The sequence below is a fragment of the Myotis lucifugus genome, unplaced genomic scaffold (genome assembly GCF_000147115.1).
Source record: "Myotis lucifugus unplaced genomic scaffold, Myoluc2.0 scaffold_208, whole genome shotgun sequence".
NCBI classification, from domain to species: Eukaryota; Metazoa; Chordata; class Mammalia; order Chiroptera; family Vespertilionidae; genus Myotis; species Myotis lucifugus.
Window position 1 is genome coordinate 1,749,711 of NW_005871256.1, and position 23,853 is coordinate 1,773,563.

Here is a 23,853-nt window from a genome sequence, read left to right on the forward strand (position 1 = left end):
AAACCAAAAATTCACTGGTTATATTATTAAGTATGTTCAATCAAAGAGTTTATTCTTTAAAACATTTCATAGTGTGGTATCTTTTGAAACTGGTCGAGTCAGCCTCGACGTTGGACCAAAAAGGGTTAAACATATTTTAAACATAAATCAGAGCTCAAAAGGCTAAAGAATAAGCAGAACTCTCCCTTTGGGTTCACGGTACCATCATATCAGGTGGGACTCAAAGCCCTTTGTTGTCTTAATTACAAAAATTACATCAATGATCTGAACAAAATGTGCCCAAGGAGCTGCGGTTGTGTGAGTAGGACCGGAAAGCTTTGACAGAAAGGTGTTTACCTTTCTGCACAGGGCAGCGTCTACGATTTAAACCAGAGCGGACTCTACAGCCTGTCTCTTGGAGCTTTTGATAGGCCCTTTGACAAACTGCACGCCTCTCCCCGCCGGACGGACCCACCTGTGCAGGAAGTGCAGCTTGTGCATGGCGGCCAGCCCCGCGGCGATCTCACACGCCATCCGCTGCAGCAGCATGGTCTGCGAGTCCCCCCGCACGTGCTCCTGCTCGTTGCGCAGGTACGCTTTCAGATCGCCCTGCAAAGATCAGTGCAGTTTGCTTTTACAAGCAGACAACAAATGGGCAACTAAACATGTGCCTTAACTGACGTTAGTTATGAAGATTATTTATTAGAAATCACTTAGAGTTAGCTTAATAAAGCAACTCAGACTGAACAAGTTTCAAATTACAAAATACTTCAACCAAATACTTCAAAAGTATAGAAAACACTATTCACCTTTAGGATCATTCTGATTAAATGCCAGCTTATCTTTGTTATATAAACCCATGTAAGACAAAACAGTAAAAAAGGTAACTTTGCAATGGTGCACACTTTAAACTAAGTGCAGAAGTACAGAAATTTCCAGGGAATAGAGATGATAAGAGAGTAAAAGAAATAGTGTCCCTAGCACTACCTTTGGGGGTGCCTGGAGACACAGGTCAGAGAGCACCCCATCATGAAGGCTACTCCCAGGCCCTCATGAACAAGGCAGAGGGACAGAACAATGGAACGGGAAAAGAAAGGGTAAGTAAGTGCAGTACTGGTACCAACTGCCTCAGGTGTCTGCCAGCTTCTCCCAGACCCCGTGTTGTGCAAAGACCACTATGGGGCGCGGTTACAGTGTCTTGGCTAGGTTCAAGCCTCGGACTAATGAAAGGACAGGGTCCTCTCATTGCCACGTGCAAGTCCCAGCTGGAGGGCAGGGCCCGCCCAGCACAATTATAGCCAACGGCTGTGGTTGTAAGCTTGAACCTATGGTCCAAATACGTAACCCCACGTGCCTTGTGCTAGAGTTCAGGTGCATGTAGTTGAGTGAGGTTGAAACTCACGAGAATGCTGTAAACAACTTCATCACGCCCCTACTTTGCCTCGTGGCATCTGCTATAAAAAAAAAGACACGGCTTGTGGGCGCTGGCACTGTCTCCTCATCAGGGAGCAGCATCGCACCGAGACCCAGCTTTCATTCTCTTATCTGTCTTTCCTTAATCCTTTCACCCCCCACTCAGTTTACCTTTTGGCCGCAACAGACCACCGTGAGAAAGAACATTCCAGTCCCTCAAGAAAAATTCATGAAGCTAAGCAGCCTATTCAAAGGACAGCAGCCTGGGCAGGAAGATGCACAAACTCACACTTAGACACGCACTACACGTACAGGTAAACACTGAGCTAGCTCCCAGGTACTCCGCCTGGCTCCCCATGTTACTACTGTCTTTATTTCATGACTAATTCATTTTCATTCCAGACTGCATGCTTTCGGGAATTCACTTTTGAGGAAATAAGTATTCTGCATTCTCTTTACCATACGACTAAATATTTATTGATGTGATTTAATTCCAAATTAAAGCTTTATACAATCATGCTAAGCTCTCCCCAGCATGGAGTGGTGGGAATAAAAACAGATTTGGATGACAATAAATTAACCCAGAAAAATTCCAGTAAAAAAAAGTCCAGGCCTACAGGCTGTGGGATTTTTATAAGGTAGACCACATAGAAACTAAGTATGAAAACAAATAGCTTAATTTATTTATATTACCAATGAAATGGCAGCTTAAATTCATTTGTCTAATCCCTTTCCAGAAGTACCCATCTACGGTAAAAGTTACCCCACACCAGGTAGCATTACACTGGCTGTGTCTGGCTAATTCTCAAAGCAAACACAGAAGTTGCTGGCAAACCAGGAACACTTCACGAGAGACTCTGCCATGAAGCGGAGGGAGGCAGAGTGGGCGCAGTTACTGCCCAAGGTTATCTGAAATATATTCATTACCACTCACTGTTCTTAAAGTATCTTCTCTCCACAACTGAGTCCACTCCCCAAATTTCACTAGAAGACAAACATAACCAACAGGAGATTCTGCTTCCTAATGCTAACACTCCTAATGTTTCTAGCTGGGCAAAAACCCAAAGCCTCTCCCCGTAGATCCCTAACCTGGGGTGAGGCGTTTACATCAACAATTACAAGGAGCCTGAGCAGTTTCTCATGGGTGAGATGTGTGATGACTGGCAGGATCCAGGGTTAGATAGAAAGATCTGTAAGAGCTCTCCATTTAAAAGAAAAATCTGAATAAAAGCTTTAATTATACAATAAAAATGTTCCTATTAAATAAGTACTAAAAATTGATCCATTTTATCCAAAACAAAGCGTTTTTCGATATCTAGTTTGTTTTATGTTTTAACCATGTTTAGTGAGTAGTCGGATTACTGCTTTGGTTCGCTATTAAAAATGCCCAACACTGCCCTAGCCAGTTTGGCTCAGTGGATAGAGCGTCAGCCTGGGGACTGAAGTGTCCCAGGTTCGATTCCAGTCAAGGGCTCATGCCCAGGTTGCGGGCTCGATCCCCAGTGTGGAGTGTGCAGGAGGCAGCCGATCAATGGTTCTCTCTCATCATTGATATTTCTTTCTCTCTCTCTCCCTCTCCCTTCCTCTCTGAAATCAATAAAATATTTTTTTTTCAAAAAATGCCCAACACTTAAAAACAGCAATGTATTCTGCAAAAAAATGTCTCAGATCCTCCCCCAAAAAACTCAAAGAAAAATTTATGACACTAGATGGCAGCAAAGTGCTATGCGTACAAAGAACTCAGCTAACAGAACAAATGGGAATGGCTTCTTGAGTCCTCCGGTGAATAACAGACCTTTAAGTGGGTTACTTAAATTCCAACACAAACTGCCATGAGGGTTTTATCCAGCTTTTGGCAGGATACTGAGGACAACGAATTAATTTAAATACAATGTAAACACCAAACAACTAAATAGCTTTATAACTGAAAATTTAGTTATTTATGTTTGGTAGGATGATTTGGGGGGGGGGGGAAGAGTTATCATTTTTTAACAAAAATGTGAATGAAAGGATGAATGGCCTACATAGCCACATATTGAGCATTGCTGACTATCACAGCTGCAGCCCCAGGGACCCTGTCCCTGTCTGTACAACTACTTTTTCTCACTACCACTTGAGCCCCCCCCACCACTCCATCCACCCTTATGCACCTCCACACCTCTGTCTGTTAATATGGACTAAAGGCCCAGTGCACGGATTCGTGCATCGGTGGGGTCCCTTGGCCTGGCCTGCGGGGATAGGGCTGAAACCGGCAGTCCGACATCCCCAGAGGGGTCCTGGAGTGCGTTGAGCGCCTGTCCCCTGGTGGTCTGTGCACGTCATAGCTATCGGCTGGTTGGCTGGTCGCTTAGGCTTTTATATATATAGTCACCCCGTTGCCTTCCTAAGCTCAACCTCTTGGTGAGCCCATCCCTTCTGCCACTCCAATGCTCAAATACCTCTCAGGTAAATCCAACAAAGACCCAAACAAGTTTCCTCGGCCCCCACTCCTCTCCCACTGCCACCACAGTTCCCTCTTCTATTCCCAGATAACCCTCACAAGCCTGGTCTGTTCTGGCTGTTCCTCCTCCTGGCCCCCCACTCTCTCTTAATCCTTCACTCCCCCAAAACCACTGCCCCTCCCCCCATGCTCAGCTGTGGCTGCTCCCAAGGGGTTAGGTCTATGGCTGACCGCCTCTGCCACATGCTGGTCCCTGGTCCAAGTCTCACCAGCATAACCAAGTGATGGGCCCCTTCCCTTTCCCCACAGCCTCCTGGCTTTCTTCCTGTCCCACTGGCCACTCCTTTCTCATGCCCTTTCTTGGATCCTTCCCCTCTCACTGATCTATAAGTGCTGCCACACCCCAGGGCTCAGTCCTTGGTCCTCATCACTGTGACACTCATTCCCGGGTGATTCTACCCACCCCATGGCTTATAAATAAATCACTCAAATACCTTTCCTGGCCCCAAACCCCTCCATCTCCTGAGCCCTAGGCTCATTTGTCCAATTGCTGACTTGATACCCTTTCCTGGATGACCTAAGAGACACCTCAAACCTCACATGTCCTGTGTGAAACTCCACCAATCTGTTCTTTCTCAGAAGCGGCACCGCTTTCCCAGTGCATCAGACCAAAACCTCCCTGCCTCCACCCTGAGCAGCCACTGCTTAAAATCACCCCCAGTCCTAACTGGCACTTTGCTGGTCTGTCCTTCCCACCAGAAATAAGCTACACAGGGCTGGGGCTCTGTCTGATTCTGTGTCCCCAGAATCTATGACACCATGAGTTTGGCAAATATAGCCATCCCTCTGTATCTACAGGTTCCCCACCTGTAGATTCAACCAAACACAGATCAAAAGTATTTGAAAAAGAAATTGTTGCTGACATGTACTAGTAGTTGGACCCACAGTGATCGCATCTGAACTGAATATGTAGATTTTTTTTCTTGTTACCACACAGTATAACAACTATTTATATAGCATTTACATTGTAGTAGGTATTATAAGTAATCTAGAGATGACTTAAAGTATACAGGATGGCCCCAGTCAGATGGCTAGGTGCAGTGTCATCCCTTATACTAAAACGCTTGCGGGTTCAATTCCCAGTCAAGGCACATACCTAGGTTGCAGGTTCAATCCCTGGTATGGGCACATATAGGAGGCAACCTATCAATCTTTCTCTCACACATCGATGTTTCTCTCTCTTTTTCTCTCCCTCCCTCTCTCTCTAAAATCAATAAACATATCCTCAGGTGAGGATTAAAAAGAAAAAAGTATACATGAGGATGTGCATGGATTATATGCAAATACAACACCATCCTATCTAATAAAAGAGAAACATGGTAATTAGCCATACATCCGCTACCCTTCCCATTGGCTAATCAGGGAGATATGCAAATTAACTGCCAGCCAAGATGGCGGCCGGCAGCCAGGCAGCTTGAAGTGAACAGGGAGGCTTGCTTGCTTCAGTGACGGAGGAAGCCAAGCTTCCCCGCCTGCCTTGCCGGCCTCTGAGCTTGCAGTTTGAAACATTGTAACAAATATAGAAGCTAAACAAAACCCCAGAAACCTGCTTTAGTCAGCCAGGCTTAAGCCAGCAGGACCGCAACATTGTTTCGAATACAGAAGGTAAACAAATGCCAGAAACCTGCTTTCAGCAGCCGAGCCTCAGAGAGAAAGCTGGCTCTCAGCTCCAGTGACAGGCATAGAAGGTAAATAAATGCCAGAATAAATAAAAAAAAAATAAAAAAGGAGAGGTTTGGAGCTTCAGTCACCCGCCAGCCTGAAAAAAGCCCTCAGCCCCTCACCCAGACTGGCCAGGCACCCCAGTGGGGACCCCCACCCTGAAGCAACAAGATGGCGGCTAATTTGCATACTGAAGGCAGGCGGCAGCAGGCAAGGCTGTCTGCGGTCTGGGACCCGGATCTGTGACCCTGCCAGGTGCGGGGCAGTGCTTGAGGTTGTCCGAGGTCTGGGACCTGGATCCATGTCCTCGCGGGTGGGGCGGCAGTGCTTGAGGCTGTCCGCGGTCGCAGGACCCAGATCTGTGACCCTGCCAGACGGGGGGCACCGCGAGAGGCTGTCCGCAGTCCAGGACTCAGATCTGTGATCCTGCCAGGCGGGGCGGCAGTGCTTGAGGCTGTCTGCTGTCCCGGGACCCAGATCCGTGACCCTGCCGGGCGGGGGGCAGTGCTTGAGGCTGTCCGTGGTCCCGGGACCCGGATCCGTGACCTGGTGGGCAGGGGGGCAGCACGGGAGGCTGTCCGCAGTCCGGGACCCGGATCTGTGACCCTGCCAGGCGGGGGTCAGTGCTTGAGGCTGTCCACGGGACCAAGACACGGATCTGTGACCCTGCCAGGCGGGGGGGCAGAGCTTGAGGCTGTGCACGGTCCCGGGACTCGGATCCGTGACCTTTCACGGCGGGGAGGCAGCCATCAGCGCCCAGGAGTGACTGCGCAAGATCCGCCTCCTGGCCCAGAAGGTGCAGGATCGCAGGGACAGCCACTGTGGCGGGCCAGACTGACGTCCTCCTGGCCGCACCATGGGGGTTTGCGGATCTGCAAAGCCAGAGGCCTCCAGTGTGCACATACCCGCCTGGCGTGCGAACATCCCCCAGCACACTGTCACCCTCCCAGGCCTGCAACAGTTGCAAACCAAGGCGTGCACAAGTTGCCCCCGCCTCTCCACCGCACTTCCATCAACCCAGCATGCCTAACACCCCCACAGGATGTGCACACATCCCCTCTGATGTGCTCACGTCCTTTGGAGAGTGTCTGGGTGTTCTGGGTGCTGAGGGTGGGCGCCTGTGAGATGACAGTGAGAGGGCGGAGTGGTGATGCCCTGTTCCCACGGAGGCCAGTGCAGCTACGAGATCACCTCTGAGGGGTTAATGCAGGTGCTGAGGCAGGAGCAGGTGCAGACAGACACACCTGGTGGGTGCGGGCGGCCCTCTCTGAGGTGCCTTCGGTCAGCGTTCAAGATCAAGAGCCCAGAGGCGGAGAGGAATTCCGTCCTCTCAGTGAAACAGTGGGATAGTCAGGGCGACTGTAGAGGAGGAATGTGCACTTTGGGTGCCAGCACCCATGAGTGAAGGCTGCCCTGACTGAGCTTGCTTGGGGCCTAGTGCACTCCTGCCAGGCAACGGGTAACAGGATGTGCTTTTCCGAATTAATGAGAGAAAACATTGATTCTCCTGCTGCCCACGAAGGTGGAAAGTGAAGTGGGGAGACATGTGGGGAATGAGCAAGGTTCCCTGTCTGGGGGTTCCAAATCTGCTGTTGGTTTCTTTCACCACTGACTAGAGATATACAGGGTGTCCCCCCAAAATGTATACACACTTTGAATACCTACTAATTCCAATGGTTTTAAGCATAAGAAAGGAACAACAATGGAGCTGTTATCTGTTAAAAGTGTGGGCACAAACAGGTAGTTGGACATTCCCTGAGGGGTCTCAGAGCTTGAGGACAGTTGGATGAAAAGCAATGACACCACCTCTCAGATTGGAGAGGGTGAAGGCCAGACTGAGGGGCCCCTCCCCGCCCCCACCCCAGTGCATGAATTTCGTGCACCGGGCTACTAGTTGTACATAAGGGTCTTGAGCATCTGTGGATTTTGGTATCTGGGCGGACTTTGGAACCAATCCCCTGTGGATATCGAGGGACATCATTGCTTAATGTGGATATCATTGCTTAATGAGTGAGGGGAAAAGAAAAACTTACTGAGGAGTTTTAAAAGACGTTCTCCCAAATCAAAGTTGAGACAATCATTTTCCACAAAGCAGTCCATCATATTTCAACTTAACAATATAATAATGAATTTAGGAGAAAATCTCTAGTTTCAACATTTTATTGGGCTTAATATTTATTACTTCATTATTTTTCACATTAAAGCTAGCAAAAAGAGGCAATATGGAAAGTATTTTACTTTAAGTAAAATCTAACTGATTCTGTTTGAAAGTTTTATCTTTGTTAACTAGGAAATGTAACAGATTTTACTTCAAGAACAGGAGTGTGGACTGTTCTAAAACTCAGAGTACACCTGAACCTCATACTGTACTTCTCCAGACACAACATGGGGCAGAGCTGCGCAACTGGAACGTGCCAGCCACACGTGTAAGTTTAAATGTTCTAGTGGCATCAGATTCCTAGAGAGAACAGTTTCCCCTCGCGCTCACCCGACACATCAACTCCAGGTGTGCACCTCGGTGCCCCAGCAGTGAGGACCTGTGACATGAGGGAGGACACAGAGCCTGCTACAGAGTAACCAGCCTCAGCAAACCCAGGGTGGAGTGAAGCAGGCGTCCGGAGGGCAGGACGGCCTGGACACAAGCAGTCAGGACAGCCTGCCAGCAAAGAGCCAGCGCCACGGGCCCAGGGCAGCAGCCAGGCCTGGGGAAGGGAGAAAGACGAAGACAAGAGCCAAGTGTAACCTACGACCTTCTATCACCTCAACTTGCAGTTTGGTCTCCCCAGTGGTGTCATTGCTTTTCATCCAACTGATCTTTCCCAGCAGATGCCAACCTGCTTCTCCTCACCCGCCGCCTAGACTCTGCAGCCCGCAGGAGCGTCCGCTGCCCCCCCCCCCCCCCCCAACCGCTGGGCCCGGCCCGTGCTGTTCCTGATACCCTTTTGTGCCAAGGAAGTCAATCCACTCACTCTTTCACACTCAGATCACACACATTTCCTCGGCCAAGCCTTCCCCAATGGCTCCAGTTAGATTTCTTCTACACACACTACTCAAATCTTTACTCGATGATTATGATAAATGAATTTAAGTAACTAAAAATGAAAAAAAAAACCCTACATTTCCTGAGCACTTACTATAAGCCCAACAATTTACGTTCATAATCTTATTAACGGTGAGAGTAGCCTGTGAGGAAGGCAGTATTATCCCCACTTCACAGATGTCTAAAGTAAGGCTTAAGGAGTTTAGGTAACTTTTCAAGGTGATACACAAGGAAGTGGCAGAATGAGCATCTGAAGCAGGCCCGCCTGGCTCTACAGGCAGAAAAGGCAGGGATCGGGGTGACTCACCTCTGGGTCCCCAGGGCACTGCCCAGCTCTTTGTACTTAATAGATGCTTGATATGTTTTTGTTGAATGAGTGATCCTTACCCAAAAAGCAATCTCCTTGCCTCCCTGTTCACTTGATGGCCCTGTGTACTTGCCATGGCAACAAATCACAGACAACGCCCCGCAGTGAGGGCTCCTTTCATAAACACCGCACCACCAGCATCACAAATCAGTGGCTGCGGTCCAGCTGCCAAATTCACTCAGAAGTGTTTTCATTTTCTTTCATAAAATCCTAAGATAAAGTGTTTTTGAAAAACAAGCTGGTAATTCTATCTTACAAGGAATTAAGTAAGTGCAAAAATATTCTCTCCTTTCTACTTAAAAGATGTTATCACTGAGCATGATCAGTGCCTGGTGACAACTGAAAGGCCAGTGCTCATCCAATAGCTCCTGACCTACTGAGAACATGTGAAGATAGTGGCTCCTTTCACTGTGCTGCAGCTGCTTGTTCCCAGGCTGGGCGGCTTGGCCTTGGTGGCGCCCCTCCGCTCAGGCAGGCCCTCTCTGGCTCACCGGGCTGACCCCACCTGACCGTTCCTGACACTGAGCCTCTGCAAACCGAGCGTAGAGACCGAGACCTCAGGGCCAGTGACCGTGGAGGCCCTGGTCCTTGCTGCAGGAGAGCTTCTGAAGTTGACTAGGGCCTAGAGGTGATGAGCACGAAACTGCCCAAGGAGACAAATGTGACCTCTCACTACTGGGCACCCTGGCAGGATCCCTGGGTTAAAGGCCTTTATTTTGACATGAGACTAGCCATTCCAAGTACTGACAGATAGATTTCCCAAGGAAATCTGGGAATTTCTTGCCTCCTCCTAGTATAGGTAACACAGAGTATAGGACCTTAAATAATAGTGGGTAATTATCAATGTTTTAAGAATTGTGGTAAGCCATGACCGGTTTGGCTCAGTGGATAGAGCGTCGGCCTGCGGACTGAAGGGTCCCAGGTTCGATTCCAGTCAATGGCATGTGCCTTGGTTGCGGGCACATTCCCAGTGGGGGGTGTGCAGGAGGCAGCTGATCGATGTTTCTCTCTCATTGATGTTGCTAACTCTATCCCTCTCCCTTCCTCTCTGTAAAAAAATCAATAAAATATATTTTTTAAAAAGAAAAGAAAAAAAAAGAATTGTGGTAAAATGCATAATATAAAATTATCTTAACCATTTCTAAGTGCAGAGTTCAAGGGCATTACATCCATTTACACTGCTGTGTAACTGTCATCACCACTATCCAACCAACAGAACTTTCTTCATCTTCCCAAACTAAAACGCCGTACCCACTAAATACCAACTCCCCATCCCCCTCCTCCCAGCCCTTGGCAGCCACCCTTCCACTTTCTGTCTCTGAGTTTGACTACTTTAGATACCTCATATAGGTGGAATCATACAGTATTTGTCTTTTTGTGATTTGGCTTATTTCACTTAGCACATTAGAATAATATCCCATTGTACGGATATAACCAATTTTGTTCATTATTCAACCATTGATGGACGCCTGGGTTGCTTCTACCTCTTGGCTATTGTGAATAATGCTGCTGTGAAATGGGTGCATGGAAATCTCTTTAAGATCCTGCTTTCAATTCTATGTTCCTAGAAGTGAAATTGCTGGATCACATGGTGATTCCATTTTAATTTTTTGAGAAGTAACTACTGTTTTATAAATTTTACTAGAGGCCCAGTGCACAAAATTAGTGCACAGGTAGGGTCCCTAGCGGCTGCTGGCCAGGGGCACCTCCCTTCTCCCAGCCACCTGCCACTGCCACTGGCCCCGCCCCCTGGTCTAACTCCTGGTCGAGGGGACAATTTGCATATTAGGCTTTTATTATATAGGATTGTTGATCAATGTATCACTAGATGGTGGACTTAACTGAAATAGCCATTAGCTCTGTCCTGCCTATGACAGCTTGGGGGTGGGGGGAGGAGATGGGAGCTCTTTCCAGATGTTCAGCTTTCAAGAGTAACATTCTCCCAATATGGCTGAGGAGAGTCACATAAAATATGTGTTTCAACCATAAAAATCCTAGAACAAAACATAGGCAGAAAAATCTCAGACATTTCTCGTAGCAATATTTTTTCTAATATTGTATATCTCCTCAGGTAAGGAAAACAAAATAAATAAATAGGACGATATCAAACTAAAAACTTTTTGCACAGCAAAGGAAATCGTCAACAAAATGAAAAGCCAACCCACTGAATGGGAGAACATACTTGCCAATGATATATCTGATAAGGGGTTAACATCCAACATTCATAAAGAACTTATATAACTCAACACCAAAAAAACCAAATAATACAATTAAAAAATGGGCAAAGGACCTGAATAGACACTTCTCCAACAGACATGAAAAGATGCTCAACTTCACTAATCATCACAGAAATGCAAATTAAAACCTGTCAGAATGGCTATCACCAATAAAGCAACAAACAATTGTTGGCGAGGATATGGAGAAAAGAGAACCCTCGTGCACTGTTGGTGGGAATGCAGACTGGTGCAGTCACTGTGGACAACAGTATGAAGTTTTCTCAAAAAACTAAAAATGGGACTTCAGGGAATATATCCAAAGAAACCTAAAATAGTCATTTAAAGGAATATATGCACCCCTATTTCACTGCAGCATTATTTACAATAGCCAAGATTTGGTAGCAGCCCAAGTGCATATCGATAGATGAGTGGCCATTAGAAAAAATATCCTTAGGTGAGGATTAAAAAAAGAGAGAGAGAGAAATATGATTAGATAAGCAATGCATAAGAATAGCTTAGCAGAGGGATGAAGCATAAAATAACACTAATACTATTATCAAAGGTCATGAATGAATACTTCATTAAGTTCTTAATATGGAGGACAGAAGCGAAAGCTGCCCCTCCTCCAGCATTTCTATCTGTCAAACCTCTTGCATGCTTGACGTGAATTTCTACTAAAAACTTACCAGGTCACAGAACTCAAACACCAGAAGGTAGGGAATCGCTTCTACACACTGCCCGACGCATTGAAGAACATTCGGATGCTGAAGAATACTGGGGAAAAACAGTCACAGTACGTTCATCAGAGAGCACGCGAGTAACACTGTTCAAACAGTAACCACATTTTAACATTCATCATGATTTAAATAGGATAAGCTGAAAAGAACTCATTAACAGATTGATTGTTACCTAATGATTAAATAATTCAAAGGTAATCAGGTGAACATTTTCAAAATCTCTAATTTTAGTAATTTTAATTTATAGATGACCATTTTGAAGTAGCACTTTTAAAAAGGCAGGGCAAATATATAAAGTTCATAAGCATTTCAATCCATATACTAAATAGCCCAGCTACTCCTAGGCTATCTACCTTATATACTACTAGTATTTCCATATATTTCCATAACATATGCAAACTCTTTTCTGGAAAATATTTTGTCCAAAAGAAGGTTTATAAAAAAAGATATGCCAAAATAGCTTTTTAAAAAGCTTTTTATTTTGAAGCAATCATGACTTAACAATAAGTTGCAAAGGTAGTATAAAGAGGTCCCACCTTTCCTTCGCCTGGTTTCCCCTGGTTACATCTGACAACCACAGTGCAGTACCAAAACCAGGGCACTGACACAGCACCCATGTGTGTACGTGTGTGTGCTGTTATCACATGGGTAGATTCCCACAACCACCAAACCACCAACCCAACAGAAATGCAGAAGTGCTCCATCACCACACAGACCTTCCCCAAGTTACCCTGGGTCAGTTTAAGCCACCCCACTGCCTCCCCAAGCCCTGGCAACAGCTAATCTGTTTTCCATTTCTATGATGTTCTCATTTTGAGAATATTACCTATATGGAATCATACAGTATGTGGCCTTTTAAGATGGACTTTTTCACTTAACATAATGCCCTCAAGATTACCCAAGTTGTTGCCTGTATCAATAAGCATTTCAATCCACATACTAAATAGCCCAGCTACTTCTAGGCATCTACCTTATATACTATTCCTTTTTATTGCTGAGTAGTCCCTGGTATGGAGTATCAGTTTGTTTAAGCATTCACCTACTGTGACACATTTTCATTTTGAGTCTTGTTATGAGACTCTGGATCTCATTTAAATTGTGTATTTTGCAAAGAGAAATTTCAAAGTTTAGTTTTTGGGGGCCTTAAAAAATATTTTGGTTTACACAAAAGCAAACTTATTTGGTAGATAAAATATTCTTAGATCTAACAATGTTGTAATTTTAAGTGATATATTTATTTATTTATTTATTTTATTTTATTTTATTTTATTTTATTTTTTGTAGGAACAATCTGTTTTATTAAGAGCCTTCAGGGAAGGGTCGAAGCGCTGGGAGGGCAATGGATCCGACGTCCTCAGCCGGCCGGACCTCGCAAGCTTACAGCCGCCGAAAAACTTAAGTGATATATTTAAAATATTGTTCCTCGGATGAAGTTTTGCAATCTGTCCATACAGAGATAGAGAGAGAGATTTCCTAAATGAGTTCATTTTCGTTATCCATGACAGGTGCACAACATGACATGCAGTGGAATAAGCAGGACGAGCAGATGTGCCTGTGACATCAATGTCAGTTTCCTTTGAGGTCCCCTGTGCCTGGCTGACAAATCTCAATCTTTCATTCTCCCTTAGGGCCACAAAATCAATTTGTTGCCAAGAACCTTGACAATCGTGCTCTAGTTCTTGCTTTTGGAATTACAATGCTATCCTTTTCCTGACTAGGAACTCTCATGTTCTATAGCTCCCTTTAGATTTGTTGTTTTTTTAATTTAAGTATAGTTGGTATACAGTATTAGTTTCAGGTGTACAATATAGTGATTCAACATTTATATACTTTACAATGTAATTACAAAGTACTTTTAAACACGTGATTTTCAAAAGACCACACACTGCGTTTACAGAACATACATTAAGGTTTACTTACTAATACGGTTCTCCATTTTTCAAAAAAGTATCTTGTTCCTTTGGGCTTGCACTTGCTTTTAACTCCTTCACTATTACTCTTGCTACACTAGTGCCTGTGTAAATCTCTCCAAGGAGGACCTAAAACCAAAGAACAGGTTTTCATTTCACTTCCAACAAAATGGTAAAGAAGTGTGTCTCATTTATTAGGAAATGGAATACAGGAAAACAAATTCAGCAACAGGCAGATGGCCTTCTATTATTTTAAATACTACTTCACAAAAAGCTTGGAAAAGTAAAATACAACCTTCAGTTTTAAACCATTCATTAGATATTTACAATATTCATAAATTTATGTGTATCTCTTTTCTACTTACTTAAAAATGTATTTTACTTTCATGGAAATTTCCAATGGTATTAGAGAAGAGTAATCTGGAAGTTCAGTTCAAACATAACTTAAATATTTCTCAAAAACACTTCAGATGAGTTTTTTTATTTTTGTCCCTCACATAGAGAAAGTAAACTGACAAAGAGCCAATGTACAAACAAATGATCACCGCATTACAATGCTAAAAATCCATGGCATTCCCACTATTCCAGGCCCTTGTCTTGTACTAAAATCTTAATCAAAACTCAGTGCAGGAGGGAATATAGCACTGAAATCAATAGAAAACTAAATGAGAATGAAAATAAGTTACACATGAAATATTAAATGTAATATAAGATAATGCTAAGGCGTTCCAAAATATAATATCCTATATAATAAAAGCCAGCGACCAAATGGCAGAACAACCAGAACACAACCGGTTGACCAGTCACTATGACGCACACTGACCACCAAGGGGCAGACGCTCAACGCAGGAGCTGCCCCCTGGTGGTCAGTGGGCTGCCACAGTGGGAGCATCGCTTGGCTGACTGTGATGAGCGGTTGCTCCCGCTGCAACCCCCGGACCGACTGGCAGGAACCCGGGCTGCGATCATCGCAGGCTCCTCCTCCTCACTCCCTGCCGCCTCCTCCAAATGCCCGCAGGCTGTACAGTGCCACCACCAGGCTTGCAAAGCTGACCCCAGAGGCTGGGAGGTGAGTTTGTGGCCACCGTGGGACTGAGGCCTACTCCGCCGCCTCTCAGTGCTATTGTCCCTGGGCCCAGCCCCAACCGGGTCCTCTGGAGAGATGAGTGCTCCGGCTCCATGAAAGATGCCGGACCAGGGAGCAGCCGCTCAGAGGGCGGGTCCATAGCCGCTCAGCTGACTGAGATGCCACGCCCCCCACCAGTGCAAGAATCCCGTGCACCAGGCCTCTAGTCTAAAGTAAAAATGATGATGAAGTAAAAGTTTTTATTTAATTTGAGAATGATCAAAACTAAAGGCTGGCTTTTAGAAGTTATTTTATCTTTTTATAAAATAGATTCATGTTAATGCCCTGGAAAGAGAGAGCATATACTAAAACAGAATTTAATGTCTTTATTAGGAATATAAGGGCAGAAACATGAACAGAACAAGAAATTCTGATAATTAACAAAGTCATATTTTTTTTGTTTCAAAGAGCCAACTTGTGCCAATCCTATATAATAAAAGGGTAATATGCAAATTGACACTAACAGCAGAATGACCAGAACTACCGCTGGACCAGTCACCATGAAGCACACTGACCACCTCTTGGTCCCTTCCCCTGGCCGTCAGGCACCGATCACCCAATGGCGAGTGGGGAACCGGGGTTGAGTAGCGGCAGGGGGTGGAGCCGGCTGCAGGCAGCTGGGGAAGATGGCCCTGATTGCAGGCCAGACCTAGGGACCGTACCTGTGCAAGAATTTCGTGCGCTGGGCCTCTAGTATTCTATAAGACTAATAACCATAAGGTATCAATTTCAAAAAGGGGAAGAATGATAGTATGCTATTGCAATAACCTGGCTCATTATTTCTCTCCCCGCCACCACTGTTACCATTCTTGATGTTCAATAGATGCAGGGACAAGTCCTTCAAAACCACAACCTCTCAGTTCTTTGATCTCACTTCCAATAATCATTTTCCTACGATCTCATCTCAGCAAACACCCCCATGAGTCTATGCCTAGCTAATTAATAAATATAGTATGTCCCAAACCTTGAATTTTAACTTCTTCTCTGCCAGTCCTTTGATTTCCAGCTCACTTACTTCAACAGTCTAATCCAACAAGTCTGCAACTTGTCCTCTGAGTCCAGTAATGACACCACTTGTCTACCATCTTGGCTGGTCCCAAAGGTCTCCTACTCCATTTCTCTGCTTGCTTTAGAGTAAATCTCCTCTACAGACTTGTCTAAATACACTGTCTCCACTTTCTCCCTTGAACTTCCTCAGGAGTGCAGAAGGCAACTGATCAATGATTCTCTCTCATTACTGAAATGTATCTCTCCCTCTCTCTCTCCCCCTTCCTCTCTGAAATCAATAAAAATATATTTTAAAAAAATAAAAATAAAAGACCTTCTTAGAAAAACATACCACACAGGAATGTTGAAGCTCACATTCCCATGCAGTTTCACAGGGTAATGGGAAAAATCAATGAGGACTACAACATCTGGAGAGAATGTGGAATGTCACGCAATACAATTCTTATTAGCCTTAAATTCTAAACAGTATAAGTAGGAGGAAAAAAATAGAAGTGAACAACACTTTACCTTTCCAAACCAGCCATTTCCAATTTCCTGTATATAGTTTAGACTGTGGCGGGCAACTTGAGACTTCAAACCTTCTGTAGGAAAAATTAAAGAACATTAAAAACTAAAAATAGGTATTTAACTGAAATAAATTAAATATTAAATATACAACCTATAGCCAGCTGGTGTAGCTCAGTGGTTGAGCATCGACCCATGAACCAAGAGGTCAGTGGTTCAATTCCCAGTCAAGGGCACATGCCTGGGTTGCAGGGTTGATCCCCAGTAGGGGGCGTGCAGGAGGCAACTGATCAGTGATTCTCTGTCATCAATGACGTCTCTATCTCTCTCCCCCTCCCTTCCTCTCTCTCTAATATCAATAAAAAATATTTAAAAAATACAACCTATAAAGTTCAAACACCAACATAAATTTAATACTTGTGCTAATAAAGAGAGAAACAAATACATAAAACATCTTTCAAACTAACAATGCCAAAACGTTTTAAAACTGACAATATTTTGTAATTGAGTATCCCACCTTGATTCTCCAATAACTTGTACTGTTTTTTTTTCTGACCCAACTACACTACTATAACCTCTAGTCACCATCCTGCTGGCCTTTAGTTAGTCCTGTTTCGTGATGGAGCAGGGAACCCCAGGGACTGTCCCTCCCTATCTTAGGGTGCAAAGTCCATCTGATTAACAAATCCAAATACACCCCTCCTCCCAAACACAGGGCACCCAGAAGACAGCAGAGTCCATTCAGCATGACAAGCAGGCAGAGAACTAGGAGAGAAGCTTGTCAACTGAAAAAGAGGCAGGAGCCCTGGCTCAGTGGATAGAACCCAGGCCCTTGCACTAACGGGTCCTAGGTTTGATTCCAGTCAAGGACACTTACCTCACTTGCAGGCTTGATCTGTGTGCGGGAGGCAACCAATGGATGTGTCTCTCTCACATCGATTTTTCTCTATCTATCTCTTCCCCTCCCTTCCACTCTCACAAAATCAATGGAAAAATATCCTCGGGTGAGGATTAACAAAAAAAAAGAGAGAAAGAGAAGGCAGAAGCTCTGTCCAAGAGTTCCGTTCTAATGAAGTGAGGAGGCCAGTTTATTCTTAAAACAGATCCAGGGTCCAAAGGAAAGCACTCAGCTTTTGCGGGAATGCAATAGGCCTGACCATTCAGCCTCAGCAGGGAGCAGAAGGAAGAAAAATAAGCCCCCAGAGGAGACAGCAGGTACAATTATTTTATGATTCCCAGCAAGGTTCCCAGTCTCACCTCTTAGAAAGAACTCAGGAAAACACGAAGGTCTTACCTGCAGAAGGCTGGAACTGGGATGGAGCTGGTAGTGAAACATTTGGTACGGAAAGTGTGAACACTTCTGCTGGGGACTGAACGGAGGGAGTATCTTCTGCTGGTGGTGTGAAATCTATCTCGTCATCAAAATTATCTTCAAATTCCTAACATAAAAGAAGAGCAATGTTATAGTGACTATAGGTCAATTTGGGAGCAAATCCTTAAAACCACTGGCTAACATTTAAGATATGAACATTTATTCACTCATTTGGAATATGTGGCCATAATTTTCCCCCAATTCACACTTATTTCAAGTAAAAAGCATATGTACTTGGGTTCTCCAACTCCAAACAGCAGAATAAATAAGACTTGATTATATATATATATATATATATATATATATATATATATATATATATATATATATATATATGATGTAACTCTTTAGACTGACAGCTTGAAGTTAAATGTAAAATCCTATATAATAAAAGACTAATATGCAAATCGACAGAATGGCGGAACGACTGGTCACTGTGACGTGCACTGACCACCAGAGGGCATACACTCAATGCACAAGCTGCCCCCTGGTGGTCAGTGCGCTCCCACAGGGGGAGCACCGCTCAGCCAGAAGCTGGGCTCACAGTGGGGAGCGGGCCTAAGCAGTAAGTCGGACATCCCCAGAGGGGTCCCAGACTGCGAAAGGGCACAGGCCAGGCTGAGGGACCTCCCCGAGTGCATGAATTTCATGCATCAGGCCTCTAGTTTTCTATAATGACCATGGAACTTAAAATGGAAATACTCTTCTAAGTTCAAAATTTTACTTCTAAGTTATTATAGTCTAAGCCAGTGGTTCTCAACCTTCCTAATGCCGCGACCCTTTAATACAGTTCCTCATGTTGTGGTGACACCCAACCATAAAATTATTTTCGTTGCTACTTCATAACTGTAATGTTGCTACTGTTATGAATCATAATGTAAATATCTGATATGCAGGATGTATTGTCATTGTTACAAATTGAACATAATTAAGGCATAGTGATTAATCACAAAAACAATATGTAATTATATATGTGTTTTCCGATGGTCTTATGCGACCCCTGTGAAAGGGTCGTTTGACCCTCAAAGGGGTCGCGACCCACAGGTTGAGAACCGCTGGTCTAAGCTATTCTTTTTTCTTATTCACTTTCATAGATCTTTTTGCATATTGAATCAAAACAATTTATTTTAAAATTGTATATGCACTTCTGGTTACAATGTGATTTTAATCAAAACAAGGAAGTTAAAAGACTCAGAAAAGGTATTTTTAGGCAAGTCCTATTTATCTGAAAAGAGTAGAATAAAAAATTAATCGAGGTAGAAAATAATCTGAGATCTGAACACCAAGATTACAGTATAAAACTGTAGCACACAAGTGCAGCTGACATTCTAAGAACATCCGGTTTTCTAAAGATGGCAACTTGAAAACTGAAGCTGCCCCAGTTGAGCTGCAGAAACCTTTGAAGTGACTTTGTTCAGCAGAAAGCTATCTTACCTGTTCCCATCAGCGAGCTGGGTCTGCCTTGGTGTCCATGTTAACACAGATACAGCTGATTATCAAGGTCATTCATTCCCTCAGGTAATGAAAGAGTATTACACCACCAGCACGTAACAGAGTGAACAAGACTGCTTTCCATTCCTCACAGAACAACCTTCTTTTCATTTTCTACCACCTCCCACAGCCCTCCATATAAGGAAGAAACTGAAAGCTGCAAGGGCAGATTCCTCTGATGGAGCATTTATGTTCTCACGTGCATGTGAGGGGGCATTCTTCCATATATGCCATATATGTTGTCATATGCATTAGGGCATCATTGCTAATGGGAAGCAGGAAGCAGAATAAGTGAGGTACACCTTCAAACAAAAGAGCTGTGTCAACTTTCCTTCCGGACATTCCTAAAGGTTCTCCCATTGAAAATAACTTTATCCATCACTCCCACCTTAGAAATAATGCTACTCAAGACTTTGCCACAGCATGATACACCATTAGGCAGCAGATGATTCTAAGGTTCAGGGAGGGTGGCCGGCTGATGTGGCTCAGTGGCTGAGCGTCAACCTAAGAACCAAGAGATCATGAATTGATTCCAGGTCAGGGCACATGCCCGGGTTGAGGGCTCGATCCCCAGTAGGAGGCAGGAGGGAGCCAATTGATGATGTTCCTCTCTCATTGATGTTTCTCTCTCTCCTTTCCCTCTCTAAAAATCAATAGAAACCTTCTACCCACCTGAGGCTATATGAGGCAGTATTTACAATTGGCAGCATTCACAATTGGCAGCATTCTTCTTTCTCCCCACTTAGGGAGCTGTAGGGTTCAAGGTAAACTGAAAGATGCTCTCCTCATACACGAAACACCCGAGGGGATCCCTTGGCCTCAACAATCACTGACTCACCAGCATACAAAAGTTTTGGGGAAAATCAAAACCAGCCTGTTCTTCCTTGTAGGCCTTATAGCAAATACACACTCTTATAGCAAGTGAATCATCACATTCTATTCCTCCCATTCAAAACTTAGAATTGTCAATAATGCTCTCAGGCAGGGCAAGCAAACTACAGCTAGCGTGCCAAATCCAAACTATCCATTTTTATAGTTTTATTGGTACATCTGTTTCTGTGCTGTCTATGGCTGATGTAGCACTTCGATGGCAGAGCTGAGAGTTGAGTAGCTGTGCAAGATCCTGCATGGCCTATGGTATTTACTATTTACAATGGCAGAATATATTTAGTATTGGTTCTTACAGAAGAAGTCTGCCCACCCCTGCTCCCAAGGGAGTGTAAGATTTAGCCATCCTATTGATAAATGTATCAGAGGATGATTTTGAATGTTCCCACCATCTGTGCTCACCTTAAAGTCTATTTCTGGGTCTTTACAGCAGGATACACAATTTGCAATTAATACGATTAATATAATGAAACTGCACACAGATAGGATCACAAAAGATGAGGAAACTTCGGCAGCAGGTGACTCCCCTGGGAAGAGAAATAAGTAATATTAATATCGTAGACATTCCAAAATCAACTTTAATAAACAAATCAATATATTTTCCACCAAATATAAATGGGGCCAAGAGTTAATAAAATAATGCTTAAATGTTCAGGATAAAGATGACAACCAACCCAAGATAAGAAGCTAGGGTTTAAAAATCTTATTGTGAAATCATCTTAGATTTATAGAAAAGTTCGAGACAATCCAGAGTCCCCATGCCCCTTCCCCAGCTCCCACTAACATTCACATCTTATGTTTCTACGGTGCACGTATCAAACCTAAGACAGTAACATTGGTACAACACCAGTAACTGAACTTCAGACTTTATTTGGATTTTACCAGGTGTCCCATTAATATCCTTTAACTTTTCCAGATTCAATCCAGGTTACCAACACTGCATTTAATCATCATGGCCCCTTAGTCTTCTCCAACCACTGATGTTTCTCAGGCTTTGTGTTTCATAACTTTGACACTTTTGGAGAGTACTGGCCAGTTACGGTGTAGAATGTTCCTCCATGTGGGCTGCCTCATGATTGGACTGAGGTTATAGATATGCCGGAAGAATCTAGACTGGCACAGGGTGAACGACCCTTCTCATCACCTCATAGCAAGGACACAAGATGTTGGCACGACTTGTTCCTGGGCCTGTGAACTTGATCACTTGACCCAGGTGGTTTCTGCCGGGTTTTACCACTGGGAAGTAACCACTGTCTCCTTTACTACTCGATTCCTTAAAAGTGGGTCCGAAAGTCAGGTGCACCTCACAGGGGAGTAAGCTGTACTTCCTGGAGGAACATCACAGAATTCATGGACATACGTTAAAACTACCAGTGATTAGTATTTGGTGGAGACACTTTGAGGTTAGGCAAATATCCTGTGTCCCCTTAAGTTCTACACACTAATTTTCTTATCTGTCACTGCGTCTTGCCTGCAGCCATTAATACCATGATGTTCCAATGGTGATTTTCTATTTCCCTCACTCCTACATTTATTATTTGTAATTCTTCTGCAAGGAAGATTAGTTCCTCCCCCCTCACTTATACAGCTACTAGAGGCCCAGTGCACGAATTCGTGCATGGGTGGGGTCTGACCAGCTCAGCCCCAATCAGCAGATCGGGGCTGGGCCTGTCAGGAGGAAGAGACAGTAGGAGGCCGGCTGAGGGGAGGGGCTGCAGGCTATTGGCCAGTTGGCCCCACCTCCGATTGGGGTACAGGGGGCGACTGGGGGCTGGACTGGCTGGGGGGAAGGGCCACAGGGAGGTTGGCTGCTGGCCCCATGGGAGAGGCGGATCAGGGGCGGGGTGGCTGGGGAGAGGGGCCTCGGGAGGTTGGCTGGCCGGCCCCACCCCCTGATAAGTGGTTTGCTGGCGTCATAGCGACTGGTCGTTACAGCGTTATGGTTGCTGGCTTTTTATATATAGAGATGAACTCACAGATATTTCTTTTATATGCTGGGGTTGTAACCCAGGATTATCATTATTTTGTTGCTCAAACTGTTCTAGCTTTGGCCCTGGGAGCTCTTTCCAGTTGCCCACGGGGCCTTTGGGCCGTGCCTGTCCTCTGCTGTTTTCCCCACACCTCCTTAACGTGCTGGCACTACAGTTATCCGGGCTCCTCTTGCATCTTACCCACTCCCGCTTTAGAAGCAGCCATTTCTCCGAGGAGCCTCGGTCATAACCAGGAGCTTGTCCACTAGAGCAGAGCCTGCCCGTGGCCCCTTTCTGCATGGCACTGGTAGGAGCAGGGGGCAGATGAGAGTGATTTTTACATCTTAAAAGAATTGTTTTCAAAATAAAACAAAACAAGATGCAACAGACACTGCATGTGAGCCACAAAGCCTAAATATTTGACTATCTGACCCTTTATAGAAAAGTGTGCAATCCCTGTCTAGAGCATAAAGATTTTACATCTCACTTTCAACAAAAAGTTACCTGGAAAACATCTCATCCAACTAGGGCTATTTTGAGCATCTTCTTTAGTAGAGCAAACTGCTGAGTCTCACCTACTGGTGTTTTACTAAGAAATAAACATCCCCCCCCCCCCGTTTTATTGAGCTTATAACTGACATATAACATGATGTCAGTTGAAGGCGTATGATGTGATGATTTGATATAGATATGTATTGGGAAATGATTACCACAATAAGGTCAGAAATAAATTTTTCCTTAAAATCCTCATCTGCAGCTACTTATGTGTTCAAATGCACCAAGGGGAAGGCATGGAGACAAGTTATGAATGATGCCACCGTTTTTCTGCAACGAAACTATAATACCTGAAGCAAAGAAAAACGAATCCAAACGCCTACGTGAGCAAGACACATTCCTGAGCATAAACGACTTCAGTGAAGAGGAGAGAGGCCTAAAGCCAGCTGCAAACAGGACTAAGTTCCTTCTCAACACAAAAGTCTGTTTGTGAAAGCAATGCCGAAACCACATTGTTACAAGTGGGGCTCAGCCTCTGCATTTACAGCTAATACAGTAAACCGAGGTTGTTAAGAATCTGCAAGTTCTAAACCAACAATATCTAAAACAGGAAAATCTATACATTCACTGAACCCACATTGCTGGCTTGCTGACTCCTCTCAAAAGCCAATCTGGAGGAAGTCAACTTCCAGAGAGAGAAAGAATCCCTTAGCTACAGACACGGCATATTTCTCAACTAAGTGAGGTGCGACAGCCAACTTTCTAAGAATGAAGACAACCCAGAAAGATCACTGCCTTCTCCTCCGTTCGGCTACCTGTTCTCTCATTCAGCTCGGTTTCTGTGTCCCACTGGTTCTTATTCTTATAACTTTGTTTTCCTCCCCTGGCTCATGCAATAAAAAGTAAATATGACTCCTGAGGCTCCTTACAGCAAAGCACTTTCATAGCCACTGTATTGTCTTTTATTTTTAAAATGCAGTTTGTCCACTGCATTTTAACATCCTGAATGTTCAGGTGTATCTTATACTCGAAAAGTTGGTTTTCATTGGCAGAGTTTCCTCTTTTTTAATGGCACAGAAGTAAGGGTGTGTCGTAATCCATTGTATCTGAGATTTGATAACTACAGTATGATTCCATCCGATCGTTAGCACACCGCTGAGGGAACTCGACCAGCT

General features: G+C 44.4%; 1 protein-coding gene across 1 annotated transcript in view; it reads right to left on the reverse strand.

The window, feature by feature from the left end:
• LMTK2 (lemur tyrosine kinase 2) overlaps positions 1-21,167 on the reverse strand; it is a 42,368-nt gene extending 21,201 nt beyond the window's left edge. Inside the window, exons 1-7 of the mRNA XM_023761439.1 lie at positions 21,146-21,167; positions 20,616-20,740; positions 17,757-17,901; positions 16,466-16,539; positions 13,835-13,953; positions 11,864-11,951; positions 455-588 (exon numbers count right to left, since the gene is read on the reverse strand). Of these exons, the coding sequence (XP_023617207.1) occupies positions 455-588; positions 11,864-11,951; positions 13,835-13,953; positions 16,466-16,539; positions 17,757-17,901; positions 20,616-20,740; positions 21,146-21,167 (707 nt within the window). The remainder of the gene's footprint in view (positions 1-454; positions 589-11,863; positions 11,952-13,834; positions 13,954-16,465; positions 16,540-17,756; positions 17,902-20,615; positions 20,741-21,145) is intronic.
• Between the last annotated feature and the right edge of the window lie 2,686 nt (positions 21,168-23,853).